The 14378-nt window shown below is 54.3% G+C and overlaps 4 protein-coding genes across 4 annotated transcripts; 2 read left to right on the forward strand and 2 right to left on the reverse strand.

Annotated features, from left to right (window-relative positions):
• Positions 1 to 1264: 1264 nt before the first annotated feature.
• On the forward strand, positions 1265 to 5038 carry J4E79_001910 (uncharacterized protein; the record flags this gene model as incomplete). Its single annotated transcript, XM_049350814.1, has 5 exons — positions 1265 to 1341; positions 1396 to 1544; positions 1592 to 1621; positions 1726 to 4451; positions 4502 to 5038. 5 exons carry the CDS (start codon positions 1265 to 1267, stop codon positions 5036 to 5038), a joined length of 3519 nt encoding a protein of 1172 aa, XP_049214653.1.
• A 566-nt stretch (positions 5039 to 5604) lies between these two features.
• Positions 5605 to 6153, reverse strand: J4E79_001911 (uncharacterized protein; the record flags this gene model as incomplete). The annotated part of the gene is made up of 2 exons (XM_049350815.1): positions 5605 to 5911; positions 6026 to 6153. 2 exons carry the CDS (start codon positions 6151 to 6153, stop codon positions 5605 to 5607), a joined length of 435 nt encoding a protein of 144 aa, XP_049214654.1.
• Positions 6154 to 8856: 2703 nt separating this feature from the next.
• J4E79_001912 (uncharacterized protein) lies at positions 8857 to 9940 on the reverse strand (the record flags this gene model as incomplete). Its single annotated transcript, XM_049350816.1, has 6 exons — positions 8857 to 9130; positions 9177 to 9248; positions 9371 to 9433; positions 9559 to 9578; positions 9662 to 9734; positions 9891 to 9940. 6 exons carry the CDS (start codon positions 9938 to 9940, stop codon positions 8857 to 8859), a joined length of 552 nt encoding a protein of 183 aa, XP_049214655.1.
• A 491-nt stretch (positions 9941 to 10431) lies between these two features.
• Positions 10432 to 14171, forward strand: ACR2 (DNA-directed RNA polymerase I subunit RPA2; the record flags this gene model as incomplete). The annotated part of the gene is made up of 3 exons (XM_049350817.1): positions 10432 to 10469; positions 10540 to 13646; positions 13699 to 14171. The coding sequence occupies 3 exons, from the start codon at positions 10432 to 10434 to the stop codon at positions 14169 to 14171; spliced, it is 3618 nt and encodes a 1205-aa protein (XP_049214656.1).
• Between the last annotated feature and the right edge of the window lie 207 nt (positions 14172 to 14378).

Here is a 14378-nt window from a genome sequence, read left to right on the forward strand (position 1 = left end):
ACGGAAGAGGAGTTGCGTCGACTGTATCATTCTGGAGGTGGCCCGGGAGTGTTTTACTGGGATATCTGAGCGGCGAGCTCGAGCGGAGAGGTGGAGAGTTTTGACAAGTCGAACCCTGCAACGCCTTGGCTTATCGTGCAGGTAGAATTGGAGTACTATAGGCAGCAATGCAGGTAGCGTAGCTCGCAGATCGGTAACAGCCACAAAGTGCAGGTCAGCTCGGATGCGATGCGTCTGTGGTGATCGAATGGGAACGTTAAAGGGGAAGAAGAGTACTGGAGGAGGTATGAATTCCCTGCAGAGACAGAAATGTGTGCGGGCTGTCGCCAATTATCACCTGCGTTTCAGCGATGAGCTGGCCGGCCACGGAGCGGGTCTGCAGCATTGCTGCCCTTTGCATGCGCTGCATCGGTTTCCTCCATGACTCCGATGCTGCGTGTTTGCGAACGATTAGTCGCAACAGAGACTCGGGCAATCTACCTTGCGTCAGACAGGATGGATGCCCAATGAGGTCAGCCAGCAAAATTGTCCTGCACAGGGCGGGTAGGTAGGGTTGGCACTACGATGCCAGCTGGCACACGGAGTCGCATTGGTGAGTTCTGCGGGGCATCGTTGCAGGACGCCAGACCAGGAGAGCCGAGCCACGCAGCGGCGGCGAAATTGAGATGAGGCAGCGTCAGGAAGTGAGGCTCTGCCTTACGGCAACTAGTGTGGGAACTCGAGGTTCGCTTGAAATTGAAACAGGCCCCGAGCGCTTCAGACGGAGTTGAGGCGATGTCTGGCAGATCTCACGTGACCTTGGTGGGGAAAGCGCGCTAGAGACCAGGACGGTTAGGCGGTTAATCCGAATGTTGCGTGGCATGTCGAACATTAGCAAGAGCAGCTCACGCAGGCAGCAATACCAAAGATAATAGTCAACACCGTGTTTCTTTCTTCTTACCTTATACCCGTATCCCTTCGCGCTTGCCGTCTCTTGCATTGAGGCCACTCTAGACGACCGTGAAGCTGCGGCTTCGTCCCCAATTCCGCCATGGCCTCCTCTCCCTCGATGTTGACCAAGGCAAGCAGCTCTCATCTACGCGACCGTATAGCTAGCTAATCCCGGGCAGTTTGAGTCCAAGTCTTCGCGTGCGAAAGGCATTGCCTTTCACCCCAAGAGGTAGCTCATACCTTCACCTTGCGGCTCCCTTCCCCGCTGACCGCTTCCAGGCCATGGATCCTTGTGTCGCTACACTCGTCGACCATCCAACTATGGGACTACCGCATGGGTACCCTCATAGATCGCTTCGAAGAGCACGACGGGCCGGTCCGCGGCGTTGACTTCCACAAGACCCAGCCATTGTGAGCATCCCGTGGACAACTTGGGAGCGCCAGCAACATACTGAGACTGCACAGATTCGTGTCTGGTGGCGACGACTACAAGATCAAGGTCTGGTCATACCAGACTCGGCGATGTCTCTTCACATTGAACGGCCACTTGGACTATGTCCGGACCGTCTTCTTCCACCACGAGCTGCCATGGATATTGAGTAGTTCCGACGACCGTAAGCGCATGCTGTGGGTTGGATGGGCAATGGCTAACACATACCAGAGACCATTCGTATATGGAACTGGCAGAACCGTAAGTAACATCCTCAACTGCTGTTTGGTACACAACTAACGTTCATAGGATCACTGAGTAAGTCCGTCGCATTCCCTCGCAGACAAACACCTAACCCTCCGAAGTATGTACTATGACCGGTCACAACCATTACACCATGTGCGCGCAATTCCACCCGAAGGAAGACCTCATCGTTTCCGCCTCGCTCGATCAGTCGGTTCGCGTTTGGGATATTTCTGGGCTCAGGAAGAAGCACTCGGCACCACAAGCCATGTCATTCGAGGACCAGATGGCGCGCGCGAACCAGAACCAGGCGGACATGTTCGGAAACACCGATGCCGTTGTCAAGTTCGTCCTCGAAGGCCACGACCGAGGCGTCAATTGGGTCGCATTCCACCCAACGCTCCCGTTGATCGTCTCCGCTGGTGATGATCGCCTCGTCAAGCTGTGGAGGATGTCAGAAACAAAGGCATGGGAGGTTGACACCTGCCGCGGTCACTTCCAGAACGCGTCTGCGTGTCTGTTCCACCCACATCAGGACTTGATTCTGTCCGTCGGAGAAGACAAGACGATTCGCGTATGGGATCTCAACAGGCGTACATCCGTTCAGTCCTTCAAGCGCGAAAACGACCGCTTCTGGGTCATCGCAGCCCATCCTGAGATCAACCTGTTCGCTGCCGGTCACGACAACGGTGTGATGGTGTTCAAGCTGGAACGTGAGCGACCTGCGTCCGCCGTCTACCAGAACAACCTCTTCTACATAACCAAGGAGAAGCACGTACGGTCTTATGACTTCCAGAAGAACATCGAGTCCCCATCGATGCTGTCTCTCAAGAAGCTGGGAAGCGCCTGGGTACCTCCACGAACATTGTCCTACAACCCTGCCGAACGCTCAATCTTGGTCACATCTCCAGCCGACAGCGGAACATATGAGCTGATCAGCCTTCCGCGCGACGCTTCAGGAGCGGTAGAACCGACCGACACCAAGCGCGGATCCGGTACCTCGGCTGTATTCGTGGCTAGGAATCGATTTGCGGTCTTCAACCAGTCTAACCAACAAATCGATATCAAGGATCTCAGCAATTCTACTACAAAGACCATCAAACCCCCTCACGGAACCACCGACATCTACTTTGGCGGTACTGGTAATCTCCTCTTGATCACCCCTACTTCCGTTGTTCTCTACGACATCCAGGCCAAGAAGAACCTTGCTGAGCTCTCTGTCAACGGCGTCAAGTACGTCGTCTGGTCATCAGATGGACTGCACGTCGCATTGCTGAGCAAACACAATGTGACTATTGCGAACAAGAACCTGGAGCAAGTCAGTACTCTGCACGAGACCATCCGGATCAAGAGTGCAATTTTCGACGACACTGGTGTCCTTCTCTACTCCACGCTGAACCATATCAAATACAGTCTGATGAACGGCGACAATGGCATAGTACGCACGTTGGAGCAAACAGTATACCTTGTGAGGGTTAAGGGTCGCAATGTATACTGCCTAGACCGTGCTGCGAAGCCCAAGATCCTTCAAATCGACCCCACCGAATATCGTTTCAAGCTCGCCCTAGTCAAGCGCAATTACGACGAGATGCTCAACATCATCAAGACCTCAAGCCTGGTTGGACAGAGCATCATCTCCTACCTGCAGAAGAAGGGCTATCCTGAGATTGCTCTTCAATTCGTGCAGGATCCCCAAACACGGTTCGAGCTCGCTATCGAATGCGGCAACTTGGAGGTTGCAGTTGAGATGGCTAAGCAGCTTGACCGACCAAAGCTCTGGCAACGGCTGAGCACCGAAGCTCTAGCACACGGCAACCACCAAACCGTAGAGATGACCTACCAGAAGCTGCGCAACTTCGACAAGCTATCCTTCCTGTACCTTACTACCGGAGATCAGGACAAGTTGAAGCGCATGGCTAAGATCGCGGAGCACCGCGGTGACATGACGGCACGATTCCAGAACGCACTCTACCTAGGCGATGTACAAAACCGGATAGAGATGTTCCAGGAGCTCGATCTATACCCCCTCGCGTATGCCACTGCCAAGGCACAAGGTCTCGACGAACAGGCACAGTCGATACTGGAAGCTGCCGGTGTATCGGAGGAGCAGATCAACCTTCCCTCAATAGGTACTCCTTCGGCGCCTGCTAAGCCTATCGTGCCTACTCACAAAGCCAACTGGCCAACGCGCGCAGCTTCTTCGACTGTATTTGAAAAGGCCCTCCAAGGCGAAGTCGAAGGCATTGGATCCGAAGAGCCAACAGCAAACGGCTTTGGCGACGAGGATCTTATGGGCGACGCCGAGCCTACCCGTGCGGCTGCTGAACTTGGAGGCGGCGAGGACGACGATATCGGTGGCTGGGACATGGGTGACGATGGCGATGTGGAGGCAGACGACGACTTCGTTGAAGTCGAAGGTGCTGATGCTGGTGCAGGAAGCAGCGAAGCAGATTTCTGGGCACGCAACTCACCCTTGGCGGCGGATCACATTGCTGCTGGATCGTTCGATACTGCCATGCAATTACTGAACCGACAAGTTGGTGCTGTCAACTTCGCTCCGCTCGAAGCGCGCTTCCAGGAGATCTACCAAGCTACGCGGACATACTTGCCAGCGACACCAAACATGCCTTCGCTGGTCAACTACGTACGGAGAACGGTGGACGAGACGGACTCGCGCAAGATTTTGCCCATCATCCCACGCGATCTGGAGTCGATATTATCTACTGACTTGACCACTGGCAAGCAGTTCTTGCAAAAGAACAAACTGGAAGAGGGTGTTGCAGTCCTCAAGAGCTTGTTGCAGCTCATCATGGTCAACGTCGTCTCATCCCAAGCTGAGTTTTCTGATGCAAGTTTCACAGACATAGACCCAGTCAACACATACTAACATGGATGTAGGCTAAGAAGGCAATCAACACGGCCACGCAATACATTCTTGCCATGTCCATCGAATTGGAGCGCCGCAAACTGCTCAACGGTGCGACCGACATCTCCGCCCTCTCCGATGCGGACAAGAAGCGCGCCCTCGAACTCTCTGCCTACTTCACCGTCCCCGACCTTGAGGGTCCTCACAACTCGATCCCGCTCTCAGCAGCCATGATGTTTGCCCACAAGAACAAGCAGCTCAACACGGCGCTGAACTTTGCCAACGCTTTGCTCGACCGCACCGGCAACGCCAAGATGAAGGAGCAAGCTAACCGCGTCAAGACGGTCGCCGAGAGAAACCCCAGCGACGTCATCGAGATCGACTTTGACCAATTCGCCGACTTCGACATCTGCGCGGCTAGCTTCACACCCATCTACAGCGGCATGCCTTCTGTCACCAGCCCATACAGCGGTGCCAAGTACCACGCCAGGTACAAGGGCACAGTTTGCAGGATCGACGGCATCACACAGATCGGTGCGCCTGCTAGTGGTTTGAGGTTGGTGGGTTAGATTGGTTGGAAGTGAAAGATCAGGGCATCGAGAATAGGTAGCATTGCAGGAATCGTTTGAAAAGGTGTATGCTTAGCGTGTTCATATGCTCTTTTTACGAAGGTCTGGTGTTGCCTGTGAGTTAGTTGACGGGACTACGCAGAGTATTGAAAATGGGAGACCAAGAGTAACATGAATGGATGGAATACATGCAGCTTTTATACTTGAACGCACGCGATCAATAATTAATGATGAAGTGCCGTACTGGGCTAGGTGAATTGTTCATCCGTGGGTTTCATAATGAGCAAGACATGTGTACGAAACAGGTCTTCTAAGCAGGTTATGCTGTGTGCTGTTTTGGTGAAATGTATGATAGTAGATTACATCTCCCGCATATACACGGAAGAGAAATAGCATTAAAACGTAAAAGAGGTATCAAGCGTGTTCAACAGCAAAGGAAATCATCCTGTCCCTTCCTCGCTCCTTCATCACATATCGTAACGCAGTCCAATTCTCACAATATCCGTAACGCCATCCAACCCCATCTGAATCTCCGAGGGGCCTTCTCATCATCTACCGTACGACGCTTAACCCTTGGTCGGCGGCGGGCCCGGTGGCGGCGCATACCCGCCTCCGTATGTTGGCTGCGGACTCTGCAGCTCGACGCCGTTTTGCTGACCGTAGTAGCCCTGGTTTGCGCCTCCGCCGCCGTAGTAACCTCCGTTGTTGCTATTGGTAGCGGCGGAGTAAGGCGGCGCGGGGTTGTGCTGGTTGTTGTAGTAGGGTGCGGTGGTGTTTTGGCCGTATGCGTTGTTGTTGCCTGGGCGCGCGGCCCAGCCTGTGCCGTAGAAGGGCTGTCGGCCGGCTTTGCGGCGGCGACGGGCGGTTAGGCAGCTGTGGGGTGTTAGTGGTGTGTTGGGTGGATGGGGGTTGGGGATGGCGATTGGGGATGGCGATTGGAGAAGGGAAGGGAGGGTTGGTTGGAAGAAGGATGGACGGGGGACTTACGAGCATAGTACGAAGAGGAGTAGGAAGCCCAAGACGACGACTACAAGGACGACCCAGCGAACCCAGTTATTCCATGCTGAGTTGCAGCGGTAGTAGCCCCGGCTGTTGCTATAGCACGTCCTAGCCATGGCGTGTTAGAACCGATATTCGTGTGTTTGTGTGTCGCGTCTCGAATATCTCTCGATCAATTGACAGTAACGCGATGCGCAAGTGTCCTTGGTACAAAAGCGCAAAAAGTGGAGTGGTGGAAGGCGTAGTGCGTTCGAGTGGTTGAAGAACAAAACGTGGGAAAGACGAAAGCAACGTATTATGTCTAAGAAAAACCCGTGGCAAGGGCCACCACAAGGCAGGCCATTCCAGCAGTCACGCAGCATAGATGCCGAGTGATGCGGGCGCCAGGCTGGGCGCAGTGACGTTGTGACGTCGTCTGTCGCAAACACCCATCTGCACCAACGCGAAGCCAGGACCAAGCCGATCCGGTTGATCCACCAAGCGTGCCTTTTCCCCAGAAAATTCATGGACTAACTGCGCCGCTGCGCAGCTAAAGTGTGTCGCACAGCCACTTTGCAGCGAATGATGGACAAGGAGAGATGGAGGATGACGATGATGAGCGCATGGAATCAAACGTACCTGTCGCCATAATCTGGCCCGTAGTACTGTCTCGTACGATAGGGAACATGGTGGGGATGCGCGATCTCAAGGTCTACCATGATGGATATTCAAATCTGTGTGTTGTAGCGATATGCGACGATTGTTTCAAATGCTGGAAATAATAGAAGTTCAGAAAGATGCGACGGAGATGGGATGGAACGAATCCGCAGAGAACAGGGTTCCAGCTGACTGTTTATGACGATATCCGCTCAACACGGACATGATGTGTCTTTGGGCGTTGGTGCTCAGCCACAATTCAGCCAAGAACGCTGCCCGGAGTATGGCTTGGGGCCCGCATTCTAGGCTTTGAACGGGTAAAGCGGAGACGAGAGGGCCAAGTTGGTGACGATTACGATGTGTGCTTTCGGCTCATTGGGTTGGCTGGGAAGGCTTTTTGGTACCGCTGATTGTGGGTGAGGAGGCGCAGTGGGGATGGATGATGGGCTATCCGCGTTCTAGCTTGTTCGAGAAGATGAGATGGGAGGATTGTGCGGCAAAACGTCGTGCTGCGCATGGTGTTCGGGTGGTTTTGATTAGTAGGGTAAGACTTTGGAGGGAGTTTAGTCGGCCGACGGTGGTTCTTGAGGATCACGAGAGCTGCTGCGCCTGTTGCTTTCGCAATGTTGTTGTCGAGTCTGCGCCAAGGGTACGCATTTCAGCCTCTTCTTGGTTCCAGTGGTTCCGAGACATGACCCTTTGCTCGGGTCAGCAGTGCGCATGAGATTTTGCGTTGCGTGGCCGCTCAGCCGTTGACATCGTGAGATGGGTGCATTGCGCGTCTTGTACGGTACTTGTGGGATGTACTCGAGGGTGGTGTGTTCTTTGTATCACCAAAGCTGTCTGACAAGAACCTTTGCTACTTGTGTCTTCTGTGATGATGATGCCGCGTGAGTCTTCCAGACAGAATTAACTATCAACAACCACATTGCATATTGCCGGATGCTTCAACATGTAGTGCTTCGCAACGCAATCCTCTCACAATTGGCGTTCCGTGCAAAGCCCCTCACAAACATAACATCAAGTACTGTACCTCAACCCCATCAATCCTAACCCCACCCCACCCCTCACCCTCAGCGCCACACCCACCATCCCCAACGTCACAAACCCTCAATCCATACCGTCCCCATCCCCATCGCAACATCCCACCCACTTCCCCGTGCACCCCTCCAGCTCATCGGCTGCCAATCCATCCTGCCATTCCACTCCCAGCTCTGCGACAAGGGTTCGCATTGCTGTCGCCGCCGTCTGACCAATCAGACGGGCTCTGCTCAAGATTCCCTGGGAGGCGCTAATGCAGGATGAGTTGTTCAATTGTTCATGGCCATGGATTTTGCTTGGGTCCCACCCCGTTTTTCTGCCAGCGCGGTGCGTGAGTTGTGCGAATAATTTAGTTGTTTGTTCTCTTCTTTGCTTTCGGTGCATTGATCCTCTCTTCCTTCCCCTCCGGACTTGTTCGTTCTTTTCGTTGCAATGTTTGGCGCGAGGTGCTGCTTCCGCGGCGCTACCATGTACCGGAGTCATTGAGCTGCGTGCAACACGGGATTTGGAAGGCCAGGCCGCTGGAGAGAGGAGTCACCACGACTTTGCGCACGCAATTGCGCTGGAACCCTCGACAAACATTCGTCCAAACGATTTGTCAATACCAAACCAGATGCCGCGCACCTGCACACGACGCGTGCGATAGTCACGAGCACGGAGACAGCATTGGGCGACACATGACAGAGACGAGGATACCATTATATCGCTACAACTCAGGTCACTCCTCATGGAGCCGAACAAGAGACGGAGCGCGCGCAACTTTACATGTCAATCATACCTGGACCAAAATCTTCCGTCTTTTCTTAGCCGCTACGTCTTCGCTGGAAATCGAAACAAAGAGGATGATACAGGATGAGGAAGGGGCAGTAGCCGTCATAATGATATGAGAAGAAGTAAATGTGTCGAGCTGGGGAACTGGAATGGCCATCGCTAGCCTGCAGAGCGATCTGCCCGTCTTTTCTTCCATCAAGTCGTAAGAATCATTAAAGATGTCATGTAAAGCTGACGACCGTAATTCGTAAGAACGTAGGCACGTCGGCGTCGTGAAGTTGCGAAAACACCAAACCCAATCGAATGCGTCGCGAGCGGCACCTGACCGTCGCGGTCACGTTACGTCGACCGAATACGAACAACACAATACCTCACTTGCTGGCTCGGGCAATCAACCACTGGAGAACGGCATCGAGGTTGGTTTCCTCCTTTGCGCTGATGCCGTAGCAGCTCACTTCCCGGTGCGACACTGATTTGAGGTCGAGCGCCTCGATCAGCTCGTCGACGGAAAGCTTGTTGGGCAAGTCGGACTTGTTGCCCAAGACGAGAAGAGGAATGCCCTCCAGCGCAGGCTTCTCTAGTAGGAGCTTCAGTTCCTCGCCAGCGACGGGTAGAGCCTCCTTGTCGGCGGAGTCGACGATGAACCTATGACGATAAGCGACACCCCACCATCACATGAGAGGAGACGTACACGATAGCGTTCACACCGCGGCAGTATCGCTCCCACATGGAACGGAACCTAGGTTGGCCTCCGAGATCCCAACTGTTGCCGCTGGTCAGCAGGTGCGCCTCGAGGCTAGTAGATTGCGCTGCACCCCGCAAGGCTGGGCTTGGCGCTGCAAGAGCCGGACATGCGTGACCAGGGAGAAGATGGAGGGCACTCACCACTTCAAGGTTACATGACCTTTCTGGACACGCTTCATATTGAAGCCAACCGTCGGGATGGAGCTAGAGCCAGTCAGCGCAGGGCCCGACTACGATGGCGCCCGAGGTTGCGCAAAGCAGTAGCATCGGGACACGGATGAAACAACGTCGCCGCCGGCTTGCGCAACTCGGGACGGATGTAGACCTACTCGACAGTAAACTCTCCTCCCTAGAACGGATGGGTCAGCTCGCATTCATCAAAGTTGATGATGTTGACGCAGGAGGGTCTTTCCGCATCAGGAAGATACTCACCGCCAGAACTCTCAACAGCGAAGTCTTGCCAGCGTTTTGCAACCCGATCATGGTAATGTCCATCTCAGTCGCCCTGGATGGTATCGCAGGTTAGCAGGAGCGCCATGTTATCGTCGCCGGTGAGTTTGCTTTTTCTTGGGCGGAAGCTGAGCAGTTGGGCGAGTATCAAATGGCGCATCAGGCAGCCAGGTGGGCATTGGGGTCAGTAGGAAAGGACAGGTAGGCATACCAGAACAGGCGGAGCAGCCAGTCGTAGATGCGGCGGAAGAGGTTCGCCATGGCCGTCGTCAGGGCAGGGGCTGACTCGGTGGAGTTGTCGTCTGGTCGGGAGGAGTGGTGATGTACGGGCGACGGAGGGAAGTCTGGGAACCTTGATCCTTGCTGCGGGGCATGTAGTAGGCGCGATCGCCGTAGTCTTATTGGCAGCAACAGGCAAATGGACAACGTCTCCTTTGATGCTTCGGGGGGCAAAGAGCGCAGGCAATGCCGTGAGGAAGTAGAGAGCAGAGCTGTGCCGCCCTAAGGAAAGCCCGGAGTGGTTCACGCTGCAGCAGAGTGATGGAGCCGCCGCGGCGTGTGACTTTGGCCAGCGCGCTAGCAGGGGTGGCCCAACCATGGATCCGACTAGTCTAGTAAAAAAGTTCGAGCGCAGCGTCGCATCTTCAGTCGCGCTGCAGCTTGCGACCTCACATTCTTTAATACTATACTGCGCATGCCGCTCCAGATTGCGCCTTAATTATATATTCACCGTTCAAGCCGCATACGGAATCATGGCGCCTGCCGCACGGGCCGACAGCCCTCAGGAATGGTCGACCAAGGCAAGAGAGCACTTTCGACACAACTATGCCAGGCTAACATATCCAGTTTGATACCCTCAGGCGGCATGACCTGTTCCGCAACCCGCCCAAGGACAAGACGGCATACCCTATGCTCGCGGCTGCCGTCGACCCCCACATCAACTCGTTCAACACTATCTTCACCCGCGGCGGCCAACTCGACCAGGGTATAAAAGACATTGGCACCAAGATCTTTGTCGATGGCGACCCATACGCAGCCCCCGAAGATGCAGGCCAGAGGAACCGTCTCTACCTGCGCATATCAGAAGTCTTCCTCGACAAGCCCGTCCTACCGCCTTCGAACAAGGTCGCGCTCAAGAACCGAAACATCTATCCCGCCGAGGCCCGCGAACGACATGCTTCATACCGCGGCAAGATGCGCGCACGGCTGGAGTGGAGGGTCAACAACGGAGATTGGAACGAGGACGTCGTGGATCTCGGCGGCATACCCGTCATGCTGAGATCGAACCGCTGCCAGCTGGAAGGCATGTCGCCAGCGCAGTTGGTCAAGGCGAAAGAAGAGTCCGACGAGCTGGGTGGATACTTCATCGTTAATGGTATCGAGAAGATCATTCGTCTCCTCCAGGTCAACCGTCGCAACTACCCCATGGCCATCAAGCGCGGCGCCTTCACCAACCGTGGCGCCGGCTACACCCAGTTCGGTATCACCCTCAGATCGATGCGACCCGACCAGACCTCGCAATCGAACGCCCTGCACTACCTCAGCGACGGCAACGTCAACTTCCGTTTCTCATGGCGCAAGTCAGAATACCTGGTTCCCATCGTCATGGTGATGAAGGCTCTGGTCGAGACGAATGACCGCGAAATTTTCGAGGGTCTGGTCGGTGCAGCCGGTTCCGAAGGTCTTGAAGAGAAGCAGTTCGTCACCGACCGAGTAGAGCTGCTACTCCGCACATACAAGGTCTACGGGCTACACTCCAAGGCGAAGACACGGGCATATCTGGGTGGAAAGTTCAAGATTGTACTTGGTCTGCCCGCCGACGTCGCCGACGAGGAGGCCGGTACGGAATTCCTCCGTAAGATAGTATTACCCCATCTAGGCTGCGTCAACGTCACACCAGCTCAGGATGCCGACAAGTTCAGGATGCTTCTCTTCATGACCAGGAAACTCTACGCTTTGGTCGAAGGCGACTGCGCTGTCGACAACCCCGATGCTGTACAATTCCAAGAGATCCTACTAGGCGGACAACTCTACGGCATGATTTTGAAAGAGAAGCTAGAAGAGTGGCTCAACAGCTTCCAACTTGTGCTGAGGGAGTGGGGAAGGAAGAACGAGTACAAGCCTTTCACATCCCAAGACTTTACCAAGGACTGGAACTCCAAGATCCTCCGACGAACAAACATGAACCTGGGACAAGCTCTGGAGTACTTCCTCAGTACTGGTAATCTCGTCAGTCCAACGGGTCTGGATCTGCAGCAAACTTCTGGATACGTCGTGGTCGCTGAGAAACTCAACTTCCCTCGTTTCATTTCACATTTCAGAATGGTGCATCGAGGTGCCTTCTTCGCACAACTGAAGACAACAACTGTCCGAAAGTTACTTCCTGAGGCGTGGGGATTCATGTGCCCTGTACACACTCCTGATGGATCGCCCTGTGGACTTCTCAACCATTTCGCGCACAAGTGCAAGATTGCCACTTCCAACGTCGATGTCTCCACGATTCCCAACCTTGTGGCGCAACTAGGCGTATCCAGCAAGTCAGCCGCCTCTCTTGAAGCGAGCGTGGTCGTACAACTGGATGGCCGTGTCTTAGGCTTCTGCTCGCCCAAGCAGGCCAAGACCATTGCCGATACACTCCGTTACTGGAAGGTTGAAGGCTCGCACAACGTGCCATTAGAGATGGAGATTGGTTTCATTCCCGGATCCAATGGCGGTCAATATCCCGGTGTCTACCTCTTCTCACAAAGCTCTCGAATGTACCGACCTGTCAAGTACCTGCCTCTCGGCAAGCTCGACTACGTAGGACCGTTTGAGCAACCATACATGTCCATCGCCTGCACGGATGCCGAGATCGTTTCTGGCGATTCGACGCATGTTGAGTTTGACCCAACCAACATCTTCAGTATCATCGCCAACCAAACGCCTTTCTCGGATTTCAACCAATCGCCCCGTAACATGTACCAGTGTCAGATGGGTAAACAATCGATGGGTACACCAGGAACTGCTACAGCATATCGAACCGACAACAAGACCTACCGCCTACAAACCGGTCAAACTCCGATCGCGAGAGCCCCGTTGCACAACGAATACGGCATGGACAACTTTCCCAACGGAATGAACGCCGTCGTTGCTGTCATCTCCTACACCGGATACGACATGGACGACGCTATGATCTTGAACAAATCTTCACACGAGCGCGGTTTTGGCCACGGAACCGTATACAAGACGAAGATCTGCGACCTCGAGGAAGGCAACAGAAAGAGCCGAGCAGCGAGGTCAGTGACCAAGTTATTCGGCTTTGCCCCTGAGGGCTTGGTCAAGGCCGCATCCAAAGAGACTCTTGACGAAGATGGTCTTCCACGTGTTGGCACTATGCTGCGTCACGGCGACGTTATTGCCGCATGGCACATCGTGTCATACGACGCAGCTACCGGCGAATACGTTAATCGCGACGGCCAGACGCAGTTCTTTAAATACAAGGACGATGAACTTGCCTTCGTAGAAGAAGTCCGCATCATCGGAGCCGAAGACGGAACGCAACCCTGCCAAAAGCTCAGTATCAAGCTGCGCATTCCCCGTTCTCCCGTCGTCGGTGACAAGTTCTCCTCCCGTCACGGACAGAAGGGTGTCGTCAGTCAGAAGTTCCCCACACCAGACATGCCCTTCTCCGAGAGCGGCATGCAACCCGACGTCATCATCAACCCCCACGCCTTCCCCTCGCGTATGACAATCGGTATGTTCGTCGAGTCGCTAGCCGGAAAGTCCGGAGCACTCCACGGCATGGCCCAAGATTCAACGCCTTTCCGTTTCGACGAGCAAAATACGGCCGTCGACTACTTCGGCCACCAGCTTAAAAAGGCAGGCTACAATTACTACGGCAACGAGCCCATGTACTCTGGCATCACAGGTCAAGAACTCCACGCGGACATCTACATCGGTGTGGTCTACTACCAACGTCTCCGTCACAGTAAGTATCTCCCTCCCCACCATCTCACCCCCATCTACTAACAACCCCCCAGTGGTAAACGATAAGTTCCAAGCCAGAACCACCGGCCCCGTCGTCTCCACAACCGGCCAACCCATCAAGGGCCGCAGCAAGGGCGGTGGTATCCGTGTCGGAGAAATGGAGCGCGACTCCCTGCTTGCCCACGGCACAGCCTTCCTACTGCAAGACCGTCTGATGAACTGTTCCGACTACACGAAAGCTTCCATATGTCGTACTTGCGGCTCCTTCCTCAGCACTACACCTACCGTCGCTGAGTACGGCCGTAAGAAGGATCGGAGCGGCAAGGATCTCACCATTCGCTGCAGGAGGTGTGCTGTCTTGGCGGATGCGAATAGCAGTAAAGCGGATTTGTGGATGGATGCCCAGGGGATGCGGTATAGTGGCGGTGAGGACGTTGCTGTGGTGGCGGTACCTGGTGTGCTCAAGTTTTTGGACATTGAGCTTGCTAGTATGGGTGTAAGGCTGAAGTTCAATGTTGGTCCGTGAATGAAGTAAGGAAGTACGATTGCTGGGATGAGAAGGGATTAACGACACGAGAGGACGTTTGTTTTACGCATTTTCATCGGCGTAACTTTGGTTTTTATGATGTCGGTCCAAAAGTTGGCTTTTAGCAGCATCTACGGGCGTTCTTGGTGCACGAGATGGACGAGTGTAGAGTATTTCGCACGAATTCAAACAATACGCTTCATGTGT

This window comes from Alternaria viburni (genome assembly GCF_023758015.1).
Source record: "Alternaria viburni strain BMP 2772 chromosome Unknown scaffold_3, whole genome shotgun sequence".
In the NCBI taxonomy this organism is placed as follows: Eukaryota; Fungi; Ascomycota; class Dothideomycetes; order Pleosporales; family Pleosporaceae; genus Alternaria; species Alternaria viburni.